General features: G+C 53.2%; 7 protein-coding genes across 7 annotated transcripts; 5 read left to right on the top strand and 2 right to left on the bottom strand.

Moving 5' to 3' along the window:
• Positions 1-150: 150 nt before the first annotated feature.
• On the bottom strand, positions 151-2,824 carry J4E84_006993 (uncharacterized protein; the record flags this gene model as incomplete). Its single annotated transcript, XM_049389580.1, has 3 exons — positions 151-2,471; positions 2,518-2,595; positions 2,659-2,824. The coding sequence occupies 3 exons, from the start codon at positions 2,822-2,824 to the stop codon at positions 151-153; spliced, it is 2,565 nt and encodes an 854-aa protein (XP_049242773.1).
• A 421-nt stretch (positions 2,825-3,245) lies between these two features.
• Positions 3,246-5,392, top strand: J4E84_006992 (uncharacterized protein; the record flags this gene model as incomplete). Its single annotated transcript, XM_049389579.1, has 2 exons — positions 3,246-4,038; positions 4,089-5,392. The coding sequence occupies 2 exons, from the start codon at positions 3,246-3,248 to the stop codon at positions 5,390-5,392; spliced, it is 2,097 nt and encodes a 698-aa protein (XP_049242772.1).
• A 567-nt stretch (positions 5,393-5,959) lies between these two features.
• On the bottom strand, positions 5,960-8,923 carry J4E84_006991 (uncharacterized protein; the record flags this gene model as incomplete). Its single annotated transcript, XM_049389578.1, has 6 exons — positions 5,960-6,097; positions 6,149-7,518; positions 7,582-7,882; positions 7,932-8,293; positions 8,341-8,818; positions 8,873-8,923. 6 exons carry the CDS (start codon positions 8,921-8,923, stop codon positions 5,960-5,962), a joined length of 2,700 nt encoding a protein of 899 aa, XP_049242771.1.
• Positions 8,924-10,638: 1,715 nt separating this feature from the next.
• J4E84_006990 (uncharacterized protein) lies at positions 10,639-11,735 on the top strand (the record flags this gene model as incomplete). The annotated part of the gene is made up of 2 exons (XM_049389577.1): positions 10,639-11,177; positions 11,294-11,735. The coding sequence occupies 2 exons, from the start codon at positions 10,639-10,641 to the stop codon at positions 11,733-11,735; spliced, it is 981 nt and encodes a 326-aa protein (XP_049242770.1).
• A 1,296-nt stretch (positions 11,736-13,031) lies between these two features.
• Positions 13,032-13,745, top strand: UBC12 (NEDD8-conjugating protein ubc12; the record flags this gene model as incomplete). The annotated part of the gene is made up of 4 exons (XM_049389576.1): positions 13,032-13,052; positions 13,111-13,198; positions 13,254-13,543; positions 13,593-13,745. The coding sequence occupies 4 exons, from the start codon at positions 13,032-13,034 to the stop codon at positions 13,743-13,745; spliced, it is 552 nt and encodes a 183-aa protein (XP_049242769.1).
• Positions 13,746-14,502: 757 nt separating this feature from the next.
• Positions 14,503-15,806, top strand: ILV2_2 (Acetolactate synthase, mitochondrial; the record flags this gene model as incomplete). Its single annotated transcript, XM_049389575.1, has 3 exons — positions 14,503-14,704; positions 14,755-15,062; positions 15,111-15,806. 3 exons carry the CDS (start codon positions 14,503-14,505, stop codon positions 15,804-15,806), a joined length of 1,206 nt encoding a protein of 401 aa, XP_049242768.1.
• A 3,026-nt stretch (positions 15,807-18,832) lies between these two features.
• On the top strand, positions 18,833-23,755 carry J4E84_006987 (uncharacterized protein; the record flags this gene model as incomplete). Its single annotated transcript, XM_049389574.1, has 3 exons — positions 18,833-22,249; positions 22,301-23,262; positions 23,314-23,755. 3 exons carry the CDS (start codon positions 18,833-18,835, stop codon positions 23,753-23,755), a joined length of 4,821 nt encoding a protein of 1,606 aa, XP_049242767.1.
• Between the last annotated feature and the right edge of the window lie 329 nt (positions 23,756-24,084).

The following is a 24,084-nucleotide window of genomic DNA, read 5'->3' as shown; positions in this document are numbered from 1 at the left end:
ATGACCAGTTGGGATAGCTTGAAACATCGTGGTATCCAACGATCCAACAGCTGGTCATAGCCGAGTAGGTATTTTGGTAGAGATAGACGTACCTATCAGACTACACCACATCTCCCACAACCACCGTCCCAACCCTACGCCATCCCACCCTTACTGCCACCGAAACGCATCCCCCGGAATAAAGAAATTCGCATCCTCAAACGTGATAACGCGGTCCATATCCAGAAAATGACTATCCATAAACGCATCTGATAGATTAAGCAGAGACTGGTCTTGAGTGCTATGTTGGTTCCCCGTCGTGCCAGTATTACCGTACGGTGCGAGCGATGGACCAGATACCGGGACTCCGTTTCCGGGCTGTTGATACTGCTGTATTGGGGTATGGCTCGGGTAACTAGCTGATACTTGCGGAGACGCGTATATCGGAGGTGGCGGCTGTCCGGATGGTGATATCGCGTGTGCGCTTGGGAGACGCGGGTGGTGTTGCTCGTAGTTGCTAGGAGAGGGCATGGTCGTGTTCCGTGTTATGTCTGGAGGCGGGATGCGTCGCGGACTGAGGGTTGAGTGTGAACTTGTGAAGCTGTTGGTGCGTCCGTGGCTCGTCATCAAAGAACGTTCATGCGCGAGGCTTCTCGAACGCGCTTGTGGTGTTGCGGCGTAAGTCGGACTGGCGTAGTTTTGTGGGTCGAGCGTCAGGCCGTTGTGGTCGTAGAAGTCGAAGCGGAACTTTGCGTCGTTTTGACAGGCTTCGAGGAGTCGTTTGAGGTGGTTTGCGTATATAGCTGCTTGGTTGTTTGGTTTCGCGTCGTCCGTGTTCTTTCCTTTCCATCTTGCGGCCATTTCCTCGAGATTTTGGATCAGGCGGTGGAATTCAGATCGTAGAGGTTTGCGGGTGGCTTGGTGTTCGAAGAGTAGTGCTTTGGCGGCTATGAAGGCGCAGAACGAGAATTGGACGTTGACAAAGGGTATGGGCGTATGTGTAAGGAATTTGTCGACAATGTTTGAGGTTTCTACTGCGGCGAGCTCACAGGTTTGAGCACTGCATTCTTTTGGTAGTGCGACGAAGTCGTTCCATCCGCGCGGTGGGTATCCGATTGGATGGTGCAGTAAGATCATGGAAGTATTATGTGTGATGTGGGCGAGAGTTAGGTTAGGATCCATGTCGACCACAGTCCTGTCTGACGAGATATTGGAGTCCTTCCACCTGGGTGGTAAGAAGATCTTCCACTGCACAAGCCTCAAGTCTAGCTCCTTGAAGCGGGTCAGCCAACTGACTGCATGCTCCTTGTCTTGCCAGTTGATCCTTTGTTGAAGGAAGAATGTCGTCACTTGACTCAAGCTCTCGGTTGCTTCGACACAGTATGCGAATGCGCCTAGCTTGGAAGCATCGATGTAGCCGTTCGCGGAATTGGGACTGGCTCCTGGGGGCAAGTGGTCCACGCCTGGGTCCTCTTCGTTGTATTGCGCGGGCACGTTTGCTAGTGAACGCCCAATGCGAGCGGCGGCTTTGTTCCAGATGCCGAAGTAGGGTGTGGTCACCGGCTCTTCTCTGGTGAAGAAACCGCCGTCTGCCGGTAACCGACGATGCACGTCATCTGCTGTGAGACTGGTGTTCCATCCTGTAGACACGGAACAATATCGATCGAGCAGAAATATGATCCAGAACAATCTTCGTCGCTCTTCCAACTCCGTCCAGTCGGTTGAGGGCTTCACTAACCGCACAGGTGTCATAAGTGATCCCGACTGCGATGTTGATGGCTCAGTAGTAAGTTGGAGATAGTCTATAGTCCTCGTGAGCGACCCGATTAACGGCCACGCTCTTTGTGTTTGACCGTCATTGAGAAGATCAAAAACTAGGAAGATGAGGGCCTGCAAGCTTTCGATGGTGACATTGCGCATCGCATGCGTTTCCACAATCATCCGGGAGACCCTCGTCTGCTGGAGGATTTGATCGTTATCCAGGTATAGTACGTTGGGGTCCATGTGTCGCAGAGCAACGGCGACCAGAGCATGGAGGACCAACACATGGCCTGGGTCTTGACACCCTTGGCGCACTCGTGTTTGGAGTCTCGCCTTATGGATATATGGGATCCAGTGATGGAACGAGATGCAGAAGAAGTCTGCAACCTTTTCCAGTAGTGGTTGAGATGGCAAGTGCTGCGCGATATCAACATCTTCGAAGGGGAAAAGCCAACTCTCAGCAATTGGCATTTCGAATCTTCGTTTGAGAGGATTGGACACGCCGTTCTCTTCTTCGGAAGCTCTGGAGCCATCCTCTGCGGTTTGGTGGCTGTGGCTATAATCGGGAGTAGGCGCGACATACGGCGCGTGCTCCTCAACGCGAGGTGCGCGCTCTTTTACAGCACTGGGGCTCTCATGCGCGACGGCATGGCCATTCGCGGTGGTATCATCGTCTCTATACCGTGGCCGGATGTTTCCCGCATCATCTAGCAGTATTCTCTCCAGAAAGGCTACGGAGTGTAAGATTGAGTTCATCGTAGAAAGAGTACCACATACCGACGCGGCGGGTCAACGCCTCAACAGCTCCGGGCTTAAGCCCAGGTTTGTTCTTTGGCTGATAAACACATTCAGAGGCTATGGCACATTAGCGACGCAAGATAGCGACGCGAAATAGCGCCAATTGACAGAAAAACTCACACAGCCTCAAGCAATGCGAGCACGAGGGTGTCTCGCGCGAGCATCGCAGCTTGCGTTGCTTGCAGCTAACGCACGCGGGCGTGTCACCGCCCACCGAGACGGGACCGTCGTCCTCGCCTGCCTGGCTACCATTGCCAACCGAGTAATTGGTCCACCCAGCCGACATCAGCACGACATCGCAAAAGCGCTGATCAAGAAGAAGCAAATGTGGAGGATGCAGCGAGCGGCGGGCATCGGGATAAATCGATAATTACTCCACACGCGGGCCCCGCGCGGTCTAACCCTCCTTTCGGCTGATCACCATCACTCCACCCCGGAAGCCACCCGATTCCATCAATACGGGACGGGAGCCTATGGCGATACGCGGTATCGATATAGCTTTCGGATGCGCTACCTATTGAAGTTTGGATGCAAAGAGGCACACGTCTTTTGCATCCACTGGTGCCGCCGAGGACGGGTCACACCATAGAACCACCAGACTCAGGAGACTATGGAACATGTAGAGCTGCGACTGCATGGCCTTCATTTGAAAGAACCATCAGGCTTCGGGTCACGCGTCAAAGACTCTCGATAACGCTCAGCCCACCATGCCTCCGCTAAATGGCTTCTCAAACAACCCGTTCAAGACCCATGCCAATTTCAAGTCCGCATCGATCGCACTTGTTCGCGCACTGAAGCCATACCAATCACCCCATGGCGCCAGAATCAAACTCCCATTATCAACCGGCACCCATTTCGACGATGTCGCCGCCCAGCTCGAAGGATACGCCCGGCCGCTATGGGCAATCGGCGCGCTGATGCACTCGAACATCGTGTCTAAAGACGAGTACGAAGAGCTCATCAAACCATACGCCCTAGGCCTGGCCAATGGTACCAACCCACATCACGAAGAGTACTGGGGTCCAGTCGTACTACGCGATCAACGAATGGTAGAAATGGAGATCATCTCGTTTGCGCTACTATCAGCTCCAGATACCATGTTCCATTCGCAGTCGGAAGAAGCGAAGAGGAATATCACGGAGTGGCTGGGGACTATCAATGGCAAAGACTTCCCAACGACAAATTGGCTGTGGTTTCGGGTCATGACTAACCTAGCGTTGATCAAAGTATGCGGCGTACCCAAAGAGCATGTTCTTGATGCGATGAAAGCGGATTTGGATCTCATGGAGCAGTTCTATCGAGGAGATGGCTGGGCAGCAGATGGTATCTGGAGCGACGAGGGACGACAGGCAGATTACTATTCCGGCAGCTTTGCAATCCAATTCTCGCAGCTTATCTACGCGAAAATGGCACAGGATCTGGATCCAGAGCGGTGCGAGAGATTTCGGGGTAGAGCGAAGGAATTTTCAGTGTCTTTCTGGCGGTACTTCGACACCAATGGTATGTTAAATACCTACCGCAGACACCCAACACTAACTAACGTGCTCTAGGCGCCGCTATACCCTTCGGCCGCAGTCTAACATACCGTTTCGCGTTCGCTGGATTCTGGTCCGCCGTCGCTTTCGCAGAGGTTGAGCTCCCCGAGCCACTCAACGACTGGGGCGTGATCAAAGGACTTTTGCTCCGGCACTTCCGCTGGTGGAGCAAGAAAGAGGACATGTTCAACATCGACGGCACCTTGACAATCGGCTTTACCTACCCCAACATGTACATGAGCGAGGACTACAACAGCCCGCAATCTCCTTACTGGGCCATGAAATCTTTCCTAGCGCTAGGACTGCGTGAGGGCCACCCGTTCTGGACTGCGGAGGAGAAGCCTTTACCCAGTGCAGATGTGGCGGTTATGCCAGTTGAACCAGCTATGCATATCGTCTGCAACCAGCCAAACCACCATTTCCTCCTCTCCATGGGCCAGTTCTGTCCTTGGCCCCTGAAAGCAACGGAAGCTAAATACGGAAAATACGCTTACTCCTCGCACTTTGGTTTCAGCGTGCCTACTGGTACGCTGATACAGCAAATCGCGCCAGACAGTACACTCGCATTGAGTAAAGACGGCGGCGAGACATGGCGGGTACCATGGAAGGTCACAAACCACCGTTTTGCTACTGCACAATTGATGCGCAATGAAGAGTTCGTAGAAGACATACCGTGCTTGACGAGCACATGGAAACCCTGGGCCGACGCCGATATCACGGTACAAACACACATCGTAGCTCCTTGCTCGCGCTGGCCAGATTGGTATATCCGCTGGCACCGCTTCACCAATACCGGGTCTAGCACGGTTAATATCCAGGCCGTTCAAGGTGGTTTTGCGATTCAAGGACGCGGCGATAAGTACGGTGAAGTCCTACCAATACACGCACATACCTCCGAATTTTCCATCCAAGCCAGTCGAAACAATGCATCTTTCCCGCAAGGCACGGTAACAACTCGGAAGGCAGCTCTCATCTGCTCCAACGCCGGCGCCAGCGGCATCGTTGCCCTCGATTCACACAGCACCGACCTTTCGACGATGAAAACGTACGCGAAAGTCCTGAAACCGGATGCGAATACGAATTTGATGTGGCAGCGCACACTTATACCTACCATTAGGAACGAACTGGGTATACCGCCAACTACGACAGGGCAGCCGTCTTCTGAGTTTGGAAGCGCGGTGTTTGCTCTAGCTAGGACGAGTGATAGAGAGGAGCGATACGCGGGGTTGAGTTATAGTGAGTCGTGGGGTGACGTACCAGTACTGGATACTGGGAGAGAGAAGGAGAAGGACGGGGAGTGGTATATCAAGCTTCAATAGACATGCGACAGGCTAGCAGATGCATATGATTTTTTCTATGATCAGCTAGCTGAGCACGAGATAGAGACGTTGTGCTTACTGTTCAACCCCCAGTCACAGCCTTGGCCGACAAAGTATGAGTAATGGGAGAGTCAAAGGCTAAACGTAGAGGCGTACGTCTCAGCAGCACACAAGCATATGCCACACGTAAACGATTTTGAAACATATTCTAGTATTCAATCTAGCAAAAAAGACCCGCAAGCCAAGCTAATCGTGCAAATGTGATAATCGGTATATCTTCCTCCATTCCCCAATCCGATTCAAATAGGCGCCCAGACATTTCAAATTTTGCCCGTTATAGCTAGAGAACACACAGATAGTACAAGCAGGTCATGATCTTGCCAATCCGCATCATAGATGTGCAGAGCTGATTTTTTTGTACATGACAAAGAGTCATAGAAAGACCACGTATAGCCTCCTGAGCTTGCGCGGAGGTCCAAGACACCGGATAAACGCCAACATGATTGATTAGCAAAAGGTGGCTGCTTTGCCGCGAAGGATGAGTTTGTTGAGTGGGTTTTGGTGTTTCTACCTCTTCCTCACGCAGAAGAAGAGACCAGTGCGACCAAGGAACCACAAGCATCCGGCGAAACGGACAATGGCGAGCGCAGCGGTAGCCCACAGAAGGGCCTGGAAGAAATGTGCGGTTCTGCCGGAAGCGCTTGACTGTAATTGAGTTAGTAAAACGTTCGAGATGAAGGCTTACGCAAAACTTACAGAGAAACCGAAGCGGTCAAAGTTGTCCTGGGTAATGACAACCGCAAGTGTGGCGTTAGAACCAATCCAGGCTGTGCACAAATGGGTACGGAAAGACTTGTAAGAGTCCTCCAGAGTCTTCTCGTCGCTCTCGACAGGTGGTACGTAAGGAGCGAGAGCACGCTTGACGGTGGCCTCGAACTGGCTGTCGATATCGGCTTGTGGCAGATCCGGCTCCTCGATAACGTTGTGCTTGCCGTCAGCTCCCTTCTCCGTCTTCGCTGAAGGAAGCGCATCTGCCTTGTCGGAACCCTTGGTACCCCAGGAAACATCGTGCCAGTTGGAGAAGGCGTAGACGTTGAGGATGTTGACGTAGGAGGACATGATGAGCAGATACTGAGGGAACGAGGTGAACATGTGCCATGGGTCCATGTAGAGGAACGAGGCGACGTAGTAGAGACCGAAGGTAGCCGCAAGAGCGATAATGATAATACCGACACCGCTCGACGAGAAGAAGGACGAGGCGAATGCTTCCGGTGATGAAGTATCGAGTTTCTGCGAGGACGGGTTCGTGAAAGCCTGAACAACGAGGTAGATGGACAGGATAACAATGTAGAACTGGATGAGACCGAAGACGCAGAAGGAGACCAGGTAAGACCACTTGGAACCCTTTGGACGATTACCAAAGGCCAAAATGAACTGTAGGACCAGGAATGCGAGGTAGAGATAGGTGACGATGACGTTGAAGATGGGCGTGACAGTGTTTCCGAAGGGCCAGGCGTCTCGCGTATCGGTTTTGGTACCGACAAGACTCATGATAACGACGGTGGTAAGCCAGAAGGAAGCCAGGGAGAACCAGGCCATGATGGTCTGGAAGACGTTGTACAACATTTGAATGTGCAGGAAGAACATGCGGACGAGGTTGTGGCCACTCTTGTACATGCGACCGAAGTGGAGCAGGGAGTAAATACCGGCAGCGAAGGAACCGTTCAACCAACGACGACGCTGACCGATGAACTCGGCAGCACCCTCAGGCACATCGGTTTCACCCTTGGAGGCCTTGATGTAGGTGAGATGCCACTTGGATCCAGCCTTGGCGACAAGCTCGAAACAAAGAATACGATCTTCGGCCAAGAACATGTTCTTCTTGAAAATGTTCATGCCCTCGATACCCTTCTTTCCGAGGATCTTGGCGAGTGTGTGGTCACCGTGGAAGTACTGCTCGAGCGGTCTGCCCATGATAGCACGGTATCGGTAGGCCGAGAAAGCACCAGGCAACACAGAGACGTATCCGAAGGAGGATTCCAGCGGCTTGTCGAGAATGTTACTGATCTTGTACTCGAAGTTCTGTGCGGCCACAAGCGGGTTAAGGAGGTTCTTCCAGCCCTTTCCTGTTTTCGCTATTAGCATCATATCTCATACGGCCGAGATACTGTAATCGGAGGAAAACTTACCCAACATAGCGTGAATCTCACCGCAAGCACCACCGAGATCCTTGTCGTTGTAGAAACCTTCCCAGAGGGCGAGAAGGGACTTGGGACCGGGCTTTGTACCAGCATCGAGCAGAATGCAGACTTCGGGGTTCAGAATGCGACCGATAGCAGTGAAGAGCCATCTGTGGGAGTTGATCTTCTTGCTGTTCTTCTGCTTCAAACAGAACATCATCTGGACGGGGGGAAGTGTGCTAGCGCTGTCGTCGTGGGGGCGAATGAGCTGCTGGTTGGGCGTAACGGAAAGTTGCGTGGTGTATTCGAACTGACTTGTTAGCGAGTTCCTTGTAGACTAGAGTTTGATCAAAACTTACGATGTGAGCAACAGTCTCGTTGCCGTCAATGTCCTTCTTCATGACACCATCCTGGTAAATACCGACGGTGGCGAGTAGGTCAAGAGTACCCTTGTCGCAAGGGTCAATACCGTCGAAAACCAAGCACACGACAATCTTCTGCCAGGCCGGACCGCCCTTGTTCCAGAACTCGGACTTCTTCAGGTTGACAATGTCGCGGATGTTCTGCATGACACCATGCAGAGTACGGGCAGTGAGAACCTTGTCTTCGTTGTAGTAGGTAATGGCAATGAGCAGCTCGGTGTGGCGGTTGTACATGGCCGGACGCAGATTGTAACCGTTCTTGAGGGTAAAGTCGTTGGGGTCGCATGTCGCAGCAGTGTCTAGCGGCTGTCAGACCTGAAGGGGAAATACAGAACGTGGGACTTACAGCGCATGTGGGTGAACTCCTCGCTACCGCTCTCGAGGTCATTGCGGTACTTGGCCTGGATGGCGTTCTGGATGGCAGAGGGGACGGGGTAGTCGGCACTCAGAACGGAACCCTGGACAAGCTTGACCTTACGGGTCATACCACGCTTGAGGCCACCGGCGGCACCTCCGCCGGGCTGCTGTCGCTGCCTCCATGCTTCGGTCGAGCTGGTCTCGCTCCTCTGGTATGGTGATGGGGCCCGCTGGGGAGCACCGAAGTCGCCCTGCGCGTCGTAGCCACCTGACGCCGAGTAGGAAGTGCCAGCGTGGGCCTCGCCGGGGTATTGTGTTGGCCTGTCGGTCGCGTAGGACTCGGTCAAGCTGTAGGTGGAGTGCGGGCGGACCTCAGGGTTGCCGTAGAAAGGGTCCGGGTGGGCGCCGGTAGGGTTCTCGTGCAGCAGCGAGCGGCCTACTTCCTCCTCATCGTGGGTGCGGTCGTACTGCGGACGCTGTCAGTATGTCGTGCCTTCCGCCATATCATCAGGGGCGCCTACGCCGGTGTTCGGGTCTCCAAGGTTATAACCTTGGTTATTGTTGTACGCCATGACGTGCTGCAGTCCACGGGCCGGCGCTGCAGATGGCGGAGTTGAAGGGAAAAAGGAATAGGCGGTAGGGGTATAAACGGTTGAGATGTCAGAAAGGCGGCAGCGCACAACTCGGGGTGTCGCTTGATAAAGGTGGATGGAATGTCTGGGGCGCTTCAGGGCTGAGAAAGCTGAAGGGACGCGCGCTATACCCCTTGTGGTGGGATGGGGGAAGGTGCGCTAGGAAAACCGCCGTCTCTGAAACACGGCTTAGCCAGCTTCTATTCGTCGTCGCCGTGTAAGCTGCGCGTTTCGGATGCAGCTGGGCACTCCTTTAACAAGAATGCATTCGTGGAGACGCTTCAAGAACGGACGATCGCTTCTACTTGAATTCGACGGCAACCGCAAAACCTGCTGGCGGTGAAGCACACGACCGAAGCACATGAAGTCTCCGTCGTCTGTCAGTGTGGCGCTAGCCGGCCACGACCTGCTAAAATTAGACAGGCCCTGGACGCTTGCTTGCTCAGCCTCACCAAAGTCTACCAACATCGCTATTGCCGGCATACTATGATACTATCATGTAGACGGCCTGACTCGCCCTGCGCAGACTACTCCTACGACGTGCATACAACGCCCGTTGCCGTCGAGTGGCTGAAATGCTCAGAATCCCCTTCTGCACGGCTGCGCGTCTCTGTCTCAAGCTAGGGGTCGCACGGCCGACGTCAGCCAGCTTTCAAGGTTGCTCCGCAGGCGGATCCACTCAGAGAGATCTCCTAGTTCTCTACAAAGGGTTGCATGCATTGCTACTGTAACCCAGCCTACCGACCTGTATACGAACCTGTAGTCGGAGCGATTGATTTCTAAATAGGGCCGTTCCCATGCCACCACTACAAACCTTGCCACGTCGTTTTTGCCTGCCGTTTTGCCAGCGTTATTGCAGTGCTGCGTTTGGCTGCCGGGTTCGCGCGATGGCGGTGCGGTGACAGGGTCCAGGCCTGTGGTGAGTCTCCTATCCGTCGCTGTGGGCCGCCGTTGGAAAGTTGTTCCTGGACCCAGGACCCTTCATCTCTGCTGGGTCTCACATCTCAACCGCCACATACTCGATCTCGCTGACAGCTTGGCATCGGCGTCGGTACCACATATCTTCTGAGACGACGTCAAAAGTCAGATCTTCCACCACGATCCTTGGTTGAATATAAGCCTGCGTTATTCAATTTCTTGAATATGTGCACAACAAAATGCATAGAACAGGCTGGCCTATGCTGAGCAACAGTCTGCGCAGCTCCCCCGAGTCATCGCATCACGTGCTACAGCCACCTCTTACATACATGATACCACCAGGGCTGGGGAGTTCCTTCAAACTCAGGCAGCGACATAGAAACGTCCTCTCAAATCGCTTCTTTCGCGGCGCATATGGCGAACGCTCCTGCCTCTTTGCATCTTATCGCGCGGGGAGCAGCAGGCCGCACCTTCCGTCACCAGCGCCTCAACAAAACGAAAACTTGTATTCTCCATGTGCATCCACACCACTCGTGTAGTCTTCCTCATGCTCGAAAAACAACACCTTATTGCTTAACCCGCTTGGCTGGCGTCATACCCGCTGCTACTGCCCCGCATCGAAATACTAGTCTCAATAGTTGTAACTACATGAATTGGACGACTTGTTCGCGAACCACCTAACAAGCTCTACACAGTTCCTCTTCGACCCGCATATCCACTAAGCGGTACGAGCCGCGATGGCCTCAGCCGCACCATTAGTGGATCTGCCCAAATCCAAGTCTGGCGCTTCACCACCATCCACGGCAATCACATCTCCTATAGCTGAAGGTCACGACAACACGACTCAATGGCGAACTCCTGAGAATCCGAACTTTGTGCATCCTGACCACGCAATACCGTCACCAAGCTATCCTAGCGCGGAGAATCTCATCATCGTTTGCTGCCATGCCATCTTCCTTCCGAATGCAGATGAGCCCAACTTCCCACTGTGTAGCCCTCACTACGAGCCGCATTGGTTGCTAGCGCCGTTCCAAAAATCAGACGAAGCGACAGGCAAGCCAGGCGAGCATGAGACGTTCTTGGCCCATATCAAAGCTGGTATCGATGCTTTGACGGTCGGAACGGACGCAGAGCATCCTCCTTCAAGCATTCTTGTCCTCAGTGGCGGGGCTACTAAACGAGCGGAGTCTCTGAAAACTGAGGCACGCTCATACTACCATGCAGCGCTCGCAGAAGAGTTGGCAGAAGGTCACAGGGGTGGGGGAAGGACTCATAGGTACGTTTCTGATACAATGCTCGCAATGTCAAACCGCGTCATTTGACGTGCTGGCGATTGAACCAGATGCAAACAGCAAGGCTTTCTTCGAGACTGTGTTCTGACCATCTATACAGATTATATAACAAGGGATATATATTACTAGAGGAACAAGCGACGGATTCATTCCAGAATCTTTTGTTCAGCATCCTCCTTTTCAGGAAGGCTACTGGCAACTATCCGAAACAGATCCGGGTAATCACGCATGCTTTCAAGTCGAAGCGTTTCCTCGAACTGCATGCTCCGACTATCCGATGGCCGAAAGAGCGCATCCTGGTGCAGGGCATAGATCCGCCGATGGCAAACGACGCATTGCAGAGCACGCTTCGTGGGGAAGAAGAGAACGGATATGCGGCGTGGGAGAATGACCCTATGGGTACCGGAGACCTTTTAGGTGGGAAGAGACAGCTACGCGGATGGGACGCTAGCAAAGCAGCCAAGCACTTCAAGGATTTGGAAGACAGTGTCAAGGAGTTGTTCCAAGGCACAGTATCCGACGAGCTGCCCTGGATAAGCTAGACTACGAACTGCTAGGACTTGCCTACTATCTAATGTTTTACTATGTTACCGAAGCGTTTTATTTGGCCGTCCACAAAGCACCACGTCTTCTCCGAGTGGAATCCATCTCGTTTCAGTCAATTTTGTCACAGGCAGTCGTTCCGAGCCACCATCTGGACAAACTTGTACGCCGCCTCTTCCCAGCCATGTAGGAGCGATTGTTACGATGACCGAGTCGACTAGGGAATAAGCAGGGCCAGGTCCCAGAATATCATTGATGACAAAACCGCCACCTTCAATCATCACACTCTTTATACCTCGGTGCGCCAAGGCATCGAGAATGATGTGCCACGTCGAACCAGCTGCGGCGATGTCTCTGGGCGAAAGTCCTAGAACCAGGAATTTGCCGCCTACGCTTTCGAGTATCTTTCGTTGATTACTGGACGGCTCCACGCAGGTCACAATATAGGGTGCCTTCCCCTTGCCCTCCCTAGCTAATCTCATCACCTTGCTCTCTTCGCTAAATTGCCAGCGCCCGCGAGGATCAACGACGACTGGTCTTGGTTGTCCAACGAGTCCTTCCCCACCATAGCCGCCCACGCCCTCGATTCGGCAGTTTAGTGATGGGTTGTCGGCAATGGCTGTCCCCGCTCCGATCAGAATAGCATCGTGTCTTGATCTCAGGAAGTGGGTCATGGCCTTGGATTGCGGGCCAGATAACGCTGTCTGCACACCGGGTGCGATGGCTAATTGGCTGTCGAGAGAAGTAGCGAAGGTTAATGTGACGAAGGGCTTAGAAACGTGTTGGTGAGCTCGGGGCGATGTAGACGAGTCATGAGGTAGGTAGCCTTCTATGTGCTGGCTATCAGAAGCTGGAAATTGTAACGCGTCTCGTACTGGAGCTATCATGGCTGCTGTAATTATGTTTCGACTGTGCGCGCGAGTATCGTGAGTCTGTAGATGGGAGGCTGAGAACCATGGGTGACTAAGCCGTAAAGTGGGCATCACCGAGAAACCGTGGTTGGACCCCACGTCGCAGCACGGACGCCCGAGGATCGTGGCAGCCTGCCCAACTTGTCTTCCAAGGTTCACTCTCACGTATAATATCTCTAGCCCTTCTTTCGTTTGGCGTTCGTACTTTCGCAGGCCCTCGCACTCGCCGCCTTCTCTACTAGCCTCTCCCTATCACCCAACCGCCACCTAGTCCTCTACCTCCCGCCGTTTGCCCCGCGACCCTCACGCGCGCGCATTCCAGCACACCAACGCGGTTACATTTATACAGGCAATAGCCCGGACGCCGCATACAATACCGCCAAGATGATGAAAATATGGTCTATGGTAGGTCTTTGGAAGTCTAGTGTCGCGTGGTAATGCAAAACGGCTAACAATCTTGTAGAAGAAACAGCAGCAGCAGGATGAGGCTGCACAAGCTGCCTCGAGCAAGAAGAAGAAGGTCACCCCAGCCCAACTGCGGACACAGAAAGGTACCGTCATCTCTCAACTACATACCATGTCTCTCGCAAAGCTAACGCGACACAGATCTCGAGGAACTATCTCTTGGCACAACGATGAAGACGCACTTCCCTAACCCCGACGATATCCTCAACTTCGAACTCACGATCGACCCCGACGAGGGCATGTACAAGGGTGGACGCTTCAGATTCGACTTCAAAATCAACCAGAACTTCCCCCACGACCCGCCAAAAGTCAAGTGCACACAGAAGATCTACCACCCGAACATCGACCTGGAGGGAAACGTCTGTCTGAACATTTTGCGAGAGGACTGGAAACCGGTATTGAACTTGAATGCGGTTGTTGTTGGTCTACAGGTACGTTACAGGGTTGCAAGATGTGGAATGGCATGCTGACAGATCACAGTTTCTCTTCCTCGAGCCGAACGCGTCGGACCCGCTGAACAAAGAGGCCGCCGAAGACCTCAAGCAGAACCGAGAGGGCTTCAAGCGCAACGTGCGCGCATCGCTCGGCGGCGGCACAGTCAAGGGACAGAACTTCGATCGCGTGCTCAAATGAGCTTCATCGCATAGGATCAGAACAACACAAGCCTTCACGCAGCAGTCTTTCGAAATGCCCCTCCACGGACGGATGCATCACAATGATATGAGACCGAGCCACGGGCTCACTACAGGACAGGGTCGATGCATGGGAGAAGTTTGGAGGTGAACATGTCAATACATTAGCGACTGCATGTATGGTCTGGCGCATCATGTAGAAGGTGCATGGGTATCATACGGGCGCAAGATAGTCTTCCAAGATCTCATACAATATGACTGCACATTTGCGCACACAGATGGTTTTACCCGTTCGTGATATTTTACTGTGACTGCGATGTTTGCTCGAAGATTGCGTCACCGCCATGTTGAATCTGTGTCCGTCTACCCAAGCTGTGAGAGCTACACGCAAACCGTACTGCGCAACGTTACCTCGTAGTAAATAGGCCCGCTAAGAGTACGGTCAATCTCACCAAGTCATCAACCGCCACGCACTATCCACTATGACTGGGTCCAGCGATGCCTCATATCATCAGAACCGCTCTCGGAGACACGCATTCCTCCCCGACGACCCTCTGGGCCCCCTGCTAGCATCATGACAGCGCACGGTGATTGGCCAAAGAGGCGAACGGTCGGTCTGGGGCAGCGATAATCGGCCTGGTCCAAGCTCCCCAACTCGAAATTCTGGGTGGGTTGACGATCGAGCCCAGCGTGTTTAAAAGCCCATATCCCCGCCAAACAATTCTGACCCCAAGATACCCCTTTCACACACATTCACAATGGCCTCAAGACCTGTTACCCGCGCTCTGCGCCAAACCGCCCGCCAATTGGCTTCCACTCCCGCTCAGAAGCGCACTTTTGTGTCTGCTCTGAGTGCTGGTGCTAAGAAGGCTGCTCCCCGCGCGGCTGTCACAAGCCAGTTCCAGCAGACCCGTGGTGTCAAGACCATTGACTTTGCCGGAACCAAGGAGACCGTCTACGGTGAGTTTGACCATTCTCGATGCGTCGGGATCAAAGCTGACAACAAACAGAGCGCGATGACTGGCCAAAGGAGAAGCTTCTTGAGTACTTCAAGAACGACACCATGGCCATGATTGGCTACGGATCTCAGGGCCACGGCCAGGGTCTCAACATGCGCGACAACGGCCTCAACGTCATTGTCGGTGTACGGAAGAACGGTGCTTCGTGGAAGGAAGCCGAGGCCGATGGCTGGGTTCCCGGAAAGAACTTGTTCGACATCGACGAGGCTATTGGCAAGGCCACCATTGTCATGAACCTCCTCTCAGATGCCGCTCAGTCTGAGACCTGGCCCGCCATCAAGCCCCAGCTCAAGGGCAAGGTAAGCAATACTCATCAATTCGACAAGTATTGGAATTAACAACCCCAGACTCTCTACTTCTCCCACGGTTTCTCCCCCGTCTTCAAGGACCTCACCAAGGTCGAAGTCCCCACCGACATCGACGTCATCCTCGTTGCCCCCAAGGGCTCCGGCCGCACTGTCCGCACCCTCTTCCGCGAGGGCCGTGGTATCAACTCGTCCATCGCCGTCTACCAAGACGTCACCGGCAAGGCCAAGGAGAAGGCCGTCGCCCTCGGTGTTGCCGTCGGTTCCGGATACATGTACGAGACCACCTTCGAGAAGGAGGTCTACTCCGACCTGTACGGCGAGCGTGGCTGCCTGATGGGCGGAATCCACGGCATGTTCCTCGCGCAATACGAGGTCCTCCGTGAGCGCGGCCACAGCCCCTCGGAGGCCTTCAACGAGACCGTCGAGGAGGCCACCCAGTCTCTGTACCCCTTGATCGGCGCCAACGGCATGGACTACATGTACGCCGCGTGCTCCACCACCGCTCGCCGCGGTGCCATCGACTGGAGCAAGCGCTTCAAGGCCGCCCTCAAGCCCGTCTTCGACGACCTCTACACCTCGGTCGAGAACGGCAGCGAGACCAAGCGCTCCCTCGAGTACAACAGCCAGCCTGACTACCGCGAGAAGTACAACCAGGAGCTCAAGGAGATTGACGACCTGGAGATCTGGCGCGCTGGAAAGGCTGTCCGCTCCCTCCGCCCTGAGAACGCCAAGTAGATTGTGCGTTCGAGGAGAGGTTGAGCTTGGATAGTATGGAAGGCGAAAATGTGTAGATAATGTCATGTCTTTTGTTACGATTAGGGATGTTATGGCGTCAAGCGCTGGGTTTGTCTTGGGCGCTGTTATAGCTGCATTGGCGGCGGTCAAAAAAGAACCTTGGAAGAGAGAAGGAAGGGATAGCGCAAAAGCGAAATGAATACCTTTCCATGACAATATCTGTTCTATTTCGTGCATTGTCTTGTGATGTATAGTTTCCTGGCCTGAAGACATTGCATCTCGTCACAGACGTATCACACTGAAGTGTATCCATTCATTCATCCCACATATCCATCATGCTACTACTTCTCTGCCCCAACTCGACTGTTCCTATCCTTATCTCTATCCCATTATGCCAACCTCACTGCAGCCCTTCCATCCCACTCCTGTTCGAAACCGGCGGCGCTAACCTCGTAAAAGCCTTGGACCGGGCGTACGTCATCCAAAGCCTCCCTTCCAAGTCTAAAAGTAGTCCTGGTTTGGGTCTTTGTGCTGAAGATGCAGGGGTGCTGCGTTTGGGGGATGATGTTGAAGCTGATGAAGTTGTGGAAGGTGGTGAGGGGGGAGGTGATGGGTATGAAGTTGATGAAGTCGTAGATTGATGTGAGCCTGTTGTTGAGGCCGATGAGGACGTGGACGTGGACGAGGTGGAGGTACGACGGGCCATCTTGATCCTTTCGATGTGTTTTGCGGGGTCGTTGAGGATTGTGTTGAAGTTTGGGGTTTGGTAGGGTTGCGCTGGTGTGGACGAGGTGGAGGTTCGGCGGGCCATCTTGATCCTTTCGATGTGTTTTGCAGGGTCGTTAAGGATTGTGTGGAAAGTTGGGGTTTGGTGGGGTTGCGCTGGTGTGGACATGTTGTTCTGCAAAGATCTTTTGGACAACGGAGCCATTGCGAAGGTAGACGTTGTGATAGTAGTTAATGTGTTGGTACTTGATGGGATGGTAGTCGTACAGATTGTAGTTCACAGAATTTACCTTTCCATATTTATTAACTCCAATGACTCACTCGATATAACCAGTGTGAGTTGAACTATGGTCTGAGGTGGTGAATACGGTGTATATTGGTGTAGCGTACCATGGTTCGTTTACAACATCTCCATCTAACCCAACCCAAACGCCCTATCACGGCTCTTCGAACCTAGCTTTCATATCCCATTTGAATACAGTCGTCCTCCAACCTCCCCAGCCGACGTCGAATGTGAACTGGCTACGTACTCTACGGTAGCCTGGTTCCTCTGGTTCCGTGTCGTTTACTATGGGCTCCACAACGGGCTCTACGGTGGGTTGTGCGATGGGCCATTCGACAACTTCCCAATCTTCGCTAAGTTTTGTCTCTTCTCCTTTTTCAGCGTCGTGGCTTAGTTTCGATGGTCTCGCATCAGGCGCTGATGCAGCGTGTCAGTCAAGGACGAGTAGTGATAATGTTGACGGGGAGGCGTACCATGTTCTTTATTATCTGGACGTGATCCGAGTATGGGCTTACCGCGTATGCTCACACTGTAAGACCATGACGATTCGCGATGGTATGTGCCGCCTGTCTGTGCCATGTTAAGATAACTGTTTGGCACGCGCAATGCCGCCCACGAATCCTGGGAAGGATATTGGCGAAAAGGCCCCTCGAGGTTGTGGTGTTTCGCAGAGATGTTGGATTGTAAACTTTTCTGGGTCTCATGCAAATCCGTCTGCTGACAACCATAGTGGTTGCCTGATATGGCTGCGCCACGTCTTGTTACTGCGGGGTGCTGAAAGAGGGAAGGATCTGTGTAGAATACGCGGATGTAACGGCGTCCTGAAGGATGCGGAGGGCTGTAGTCTTCGATCAAATCACAACAAAGCTCTCAACTCGACTTTGGGCCTGGAACGATGCTGCTGCGTACAAAGTAGGACTCCCGGTATGTATCACGACTTGTGAAGTGGGAGTGACTGCCAAGTGTGCCTTTTTCTACGCTGTGCTGAAGAGAGACTGAGAGATTAGGGTGAAGTTGCAAAGTTCCTTGTTTTTATGAGTAAATTTCCTCCTACACAGCCCGTCGCGACATCATATTGCCCTTCAGGCGGCTTCTCCTCTTCTTCTGAACTCCTTCAAAAGGGTAATGAATTCACGCGGAGATGGGAGTGACAAGCCTGGGGTTACAAAACCTGAACCATATCAAACAATACGTTTCTAGGTTGTCTAAACCTCGAAATGAGCAAAGCAGGAGGAGTTCGCGAAATCGCAATCGATGAGTCGCGGCATGGAGACAAGATAAGGAAATTGGACATCTGCGTCGGTCGAAAGAGGAAGCGAGGCCAAGTGGCTGAGACAACAAGCACTGCTTGGCTTCTCCTACCTGACGCAAACGACATATTGCTCCTCGGAACGCGCTTGCATCAAGCAAGATTTCGACATTACCCATCAGTGCTCAGGCGCTGTAATATGCAGTGTACCCATTACTCAGGATAAAGCAGAAACAACAAGGAAGCAGATATCGAACGCTTCGTGCGTTCGCATGCTTTTGACGCACCTGAACACATCCAACGCCCACGCACCAGCAACTCTCCGCACCCCGCGGGCACCTAGCGCCTCCACAAATCGCATGGCGGATGTACCAGATCGTGCATCGATCAAGGAGGCGTCGAATCACTCTCGGGTTGGATGCGAGGCTAAACTCCGATTTACCGATCTGGGGATCTAACATCAACATGACATCACCACTTCAACATTGAACTATCGACGCGTCGCAAACATGAGGCACGTATCAAGTGCGTGCGCGCAGCGAAGCGCTCTAGTCGACTGTCACTGGGAACTATGTTATAGTACTGTCCCTCCGTTCGGATCCCCCACAACGCCCGCAACTTTCGCGGATAGTCCCTTGAGACCGTCGCAAACGGCTTCTTTTAGCCATCTTTGTTTACAGTCGATCATTGGAAAGCGATTATTCTCGTAGTAGTTTCACGGCGCATACTACTATTCGTTGGCCTTCCTAGGCTGTGGATATATTCGCGATGGCTTCCAACGAGGCAGGAACGTTCCGGGATTCCGATCAACAACATACACAAGACGCGTCGGAACAACAATCACATGTTACTTCGGACGCGTCTGTTACCTCGAGTAATACGACTACGCACAACACTTTCATCTCCAACGCCTTACACACCAGTAGCCGGAGCTACTACGGTGCAGAAGGCTCAGGGTTATTCTCAGCTTCAAGCAATTCCACGGCGGTACCATCGCCAGATGTTCGACCTTCCTCAGATGCCGCAATACAACATTCAGCTTCCGAACATGTATCCAGCGATGAATCTGCAACTCAGACTATCCCAAGCAACGACTACCTGCAGAAGACGACATCAGGAGGCCCAGTCGAGGAGCACGTAGTTCTCCACGATGATTCTTCAGACTCAGAGCATGAGGCAGAGGAGCCGTCTGAGAAGCGTACCGAATCCGCCAAGAGGCCCGGCCTCCAGTCGAAGAACTCCAAACCCATGACCGAAGACGACCTGTTCCGCGCGTTGTCCAGGCGAAGAACAAGCCAGGCCAATGGCCTCAGCAAAACAAATACCAGTGCGACAGGACGAAGCCAAGAGGAAGAGGACGAGATCAACAAGCTCATGGGAAAGATGTTCGGACACACCAGGCAGGAAGCATCAGAAGAGGAAAAGACGCGACATCAAGGTGTAATCTTCAAGCACTTGACCGTGAAGGGCATGGGTATTGGGGCGGCATTGCAGCCGAGTGTTGGAAGTCTTTTCCTAGACCCCGTGAGATTCTTCAAGAACCTCCTCACCAAGGGGCCACGCAAGGCAGGCGGCAAGCCCCCGATCCGCACCCTTCTCGACGACTTTTCTGGTTGCATAAGACCTGGCGAGATGGTGCTTGTTCTCGGCAGACCCGGAGCAGGTTGCTCAACGTTCCTCAAGATGATCGGCAACCAACGATACGGCTACGAAGAGATCACAGGCGACGTCTCGTATGGCGGCACTGACGCAGACGAGATGGGCAAGAAGTATCGTTCGGAGGTGCTTTACAACCCCGAAGAGGACCTTCACTATGCGACGCTTAAGGTCAAAGACACACTTAGGTTCGCTTTGAAGACAAGGACACCTGGCAAAGAGTCACGAAAGGAAGGCGAGTCCCGCAACGACTATGTCAACGAGTTCCTTCGTGTAGTCACCAAGCTTTTCTGGATTGAGCACACCCTGGGTACAAAGGTTGGCAACGAACTGATTCGTGGTGTGTCTGGTGGTGAGAAGAAGCGTGTTTCGATCGCGGAGGCCATGGTGACCAAGGCATCAGTACAGTCCTGGGACAACTCGACTAAAGGTCTCGATGCGAGCACCGCTCTCGAATACGTTCAGAGTCTGCGATCTCTTACGAACATGGCTCAAATCTCGACTGCTGTAGCGCTTTACCAGGCAGGCGAGTCTTTGTACGACCTTTTCGACAAGGTTCTTTTAATTCACGAAGGCCGCTGCTGCTACTTTGGGCCCACTGAGAAGGCCGCGGAGTATTTCAAGAATCTCGGCTTTGTCAAACCCGAGCGCTGGACCACCAGTGATTTCTTGACGTCCGTAACCGATGATCACGAGCGACAGATCAAGGAAGGCTGGGAAGATCGCATTCCTCGCACTGGTGCAGCTTTTGGAGAAGCATTTGCCAGCAGCGAGCAAGCCAATGACAACCTGGCTGAGATCGATGAGTTCGACAAGGAGACCAAGAAGCAGGCTGAAGAACGTCACCAGGCACGAACTAAAGCTACCAAGAAGAAGAACTTCACCATTTCGTTCCCTGCTCAAGTCGTCGCCTGTACAGACCGCCAATTTCGCGTCATGGTGGGAGACCCGCAATCTCTTATTGGCAAATGGGGTGGCATTTTCTTCCAGGCCCTTATCGTCGGGTCGTTGTTCTACAACCTTCCAAACACGGCTCAGGGTGTGTTTCCGCGAGGTGGTGTAATCTTCTTCATGCTGCTTTTCAACGCCCTTCTCGCTCTCGCTGAGCTTACGTCCGCTTTCGAATCCCGACCCATTCTACTGAAGCACAAGACCTTCTCCTTCTACCGACCGGCCGCCTACGCTATTGCGCAGACCCTCATCGACATGCCCCTTGTCTTGGTTCAGGTGTTCATTTTCGACATTGTTGTATACTTCATGGCCAATTTGTCGCGGACAGCATCGCAGTTCTTTATCTCACTGCTCTTCCTCTGGATCATCACAATGACCATGTACGCTTTCTTCAGAGCTATTGGTGCCTTGGTAGGGTCCTTGGACGTTGCAACTCGGATTACGGGTGTTGCAATCCAGGCGCTTGTCGTATACACCGGCTATTTGATCCCTCCGGCGAAGATGCATCCCTGGTTTTCGTGGCTACGTTGGATCAACCCGATTCAATACGGCTTCGAAGGTCTCCTAGCGAACGAGTTCTACAACCTCGAGATCCAGTGTGTACCCCCGTTCATCGCGCCGCAGATTCCTGGTGCCCAGGAGCAGTATCAGTCTTGCGCCATTCAAGGCAATAGGCCTGGGTCGCTTACAGTAGCCGGTCCGGATTACATCTCTGCGGCCTTTGGATACAGCAGATCGCATCTCTGGCGCAACTTTGGTTTCATCTGTGCCTTCTTCCTCTTCTTCGTGGCGCTAACTGCTTTCGGTATGGAAATCCAGAAGCCCAACAAAGGCGGAGGAGCTGTCACTATCTACAAGCGCGGCCAAGTACCCAAGACCGTTGAGAGAGAGATGGAGACCAAGACCTTACCTAAGGATGAGGAAGCTGGCAATGGCGAGCCGATCACCGAGAAACACTCCAGCGACAACGAAGACTCCGACAAGACGGCAGAAGGTGTGGCAAAGAATGAGACAATCTTCACATTCCAAGACATCACCTACACCATCCCATACGAGAAGGGCGAGAGAACATTACTCAAGGGCGTTCAGGGCTTCGTTAGGCCCGGCAAGCTTACTGCGCTGATGGGTGCATCGGGTGCCGGTAAGACGACATTGCTAAACACCCTTGCCCAGCGCATTGACTTTGGCGTTGTTCGTGGAGACTTCCTGGTCGATGGAAAGCCACTTCCGCAATCCTTCCAGCGTTCGACCGGTTTCGCAGAGCAGATGGATGTACACGAATCTACAGCGACAGTACGCGAGGCACTTCAATTCTCAGCGCGGTTGAGGCAACCGAAGGAAGTACCCATCCAGGAGAAGTACGACTACGTCGAGAAGATTATCGATCTTCTTGAAATGCGCGACATCGCTGGTGCAGCTATCGGTACAGCTGGAAATGGACTCAACCAAGAACAGAGGAAGCGTCTTACCATTGGCGTGGAGCTTGCAAGCAAACCTGAACTGCTCATGTTCCTTGATGAACCTACTTCCGGCCTTGACTCTGGTGCTGCTTTCAACATTGTTCGCTTCTTGCGCAAGGTAAGTCCACCAATCTCGACATTCTAGGACGACTGACTAACTGGGCTGCAGCTTGCGGACGCTGGCCAAGCAATCCTCTGCACGATCCATCAACCCAGCGCGGTCCTCTTCGAGCACTTCGACCAGCTATTACTTCTCAAATCCGGCGGCCGTGCAGTTTACTTCGGTGATCTAGGCCACGACTCCCAGAACCTCATCAAGTACCTCGAAGCCAATGGCGCCGACAAATGTCCCCCGCACACCAACCCTGCTGAGTACATGTTGGAAGCTATTGGTGCCGGTAACCCCGACTATAAGGGCCAAGATTGGGGTGACGTCTGGGAGAAGAGCTCAGAAAACGAGAAGCTCGGCAAGGAGATCCAGGATATCACCTCCAGCAGGCGCGATGCATCCAAGAACGACGAGGCTCGCGATGACCGAGAATACGCCATGTCATACCCTCAGCAATGGCTTACAGTTGTCAAACGAAGCTTCGTAGCCATCTGGCGGGATCCCCCCTACGTTCAAGGTATGGTCATGCTTCATATAATCACTGGGTTATTCAACGGCTTCACCTTCTGGAACCTCGGAAACAGCCAAATCGACATGCAATCCCGACTCTTCTCCATCTTCATGACCCTCACCATCGCACCTCCCCTGATCCAGCAACTGCAGCCTCGCTTCCTCAGTGTGCGCGGCATCTACGAGTCCCGCGAAGGCAGTGCTAAGATCTACTCTTGGACTGCCATGGTTTGGGGTACGATACTCAGCGAGCTGCCTTACCGAATCATTGCTGGAACTATTTACTGGTGCTGCTGGTACTTCCCGCCTGGCTTCCCTCGCGACACGTATACCGCGGCTAGTGTTTGGCTCTTCGTTATGCTGTTCGAGGTCTTCTACCTGGGCTTTGGACAGGCTATTGCGTCTTTCTCTCCCAACGAGCTGCTCGCGTCGCTACTTGTGCCGTTATTCTTTACGTTCATCGTATCCTTCTGCGGTGTGGTCGTGCCATACAATGCGCTACCCTCGTTCTGGTAAGGAATATCTACAGATCGATGTGAAATATGTACTAACTACGAGCGCAGGCAAAGCTGGATGTATTGGCTTACTCCCTTCAAGTACCTGCTTGAAGGATTCCTTGCGCTACTCGTCCAAGGTCAAACCATCCGATGCGAGACTAAAGAGATGGCGATCTTTCCACCCCCACCTGGCCAAGACTGTCAGACGTACGCCGGCCAATTCGCGCAGCAAGCAGGGGGTTACGTCGAAGCCCAGCCGGACGGGAACTGTGGGTTCTGTCAGTACGCAACTGGAGAAGCCTTCCTGGCATCCTTCAACGTTTTCCCGCAGTACATATGGCGTGACTTCGGCATTATGTGGGCGTATATTTTCTTCAACTTTTCCGTCGTCTTCATCTGCACTTGGCTGTACTTGGGCGGCCTACGCCAGATCAAGTCTTTCTTCAACCCGGCCGCGCGCAAACAAAAGAAAGAGGCAAAGCAAAAGCAGAGCGGTGATGCAGCTTGATACAGAGATTTCAAAGATACCAGATACTCGGCACAGTGTGCAGCGACATGCTTCGACGTCGACTGCGAAGACGCGGGTTCCGGAAAACTCCTAGCCTGCCCGCGGCCGGAACGCGCAAGGCTGGGAGACGCAGCTTTGGGACGGCCCATCCCAGCGCACTGTGGGGCTCATTTCCGCCTCGTGCATTCCCCGCGAAATGCCTCTTGGGGATCTAGAGCATGTGCTAGAGTTTCTCTGTACGTACAGGCTTGGTTCTAGCGTCCACCATAGTCACCCGTATAGCCAGCGGTGTAGCATTAATAGTAATTTTGACAGCGCAGCTGTCATGT

This window comes from Alternaria hordeiaustralica (genome assembly GCF_023758085.1).
Source record: "Alternaria hordeiaustralica strain BMP 2776 chromosome Unknown scaffold_14, whole genome shotgun sequence".
NCBI lineage: Eukaryota > Fungi > Ascomycota > Dothideomycetes > Pleosporales > Pleosporaceae > Alternaria > Alternaria hordeiaustralica.
Note: the sequence above shows the minus strand (reverse complement) of the source record. Positions and strands in the feature narration are given on the sequence as shown.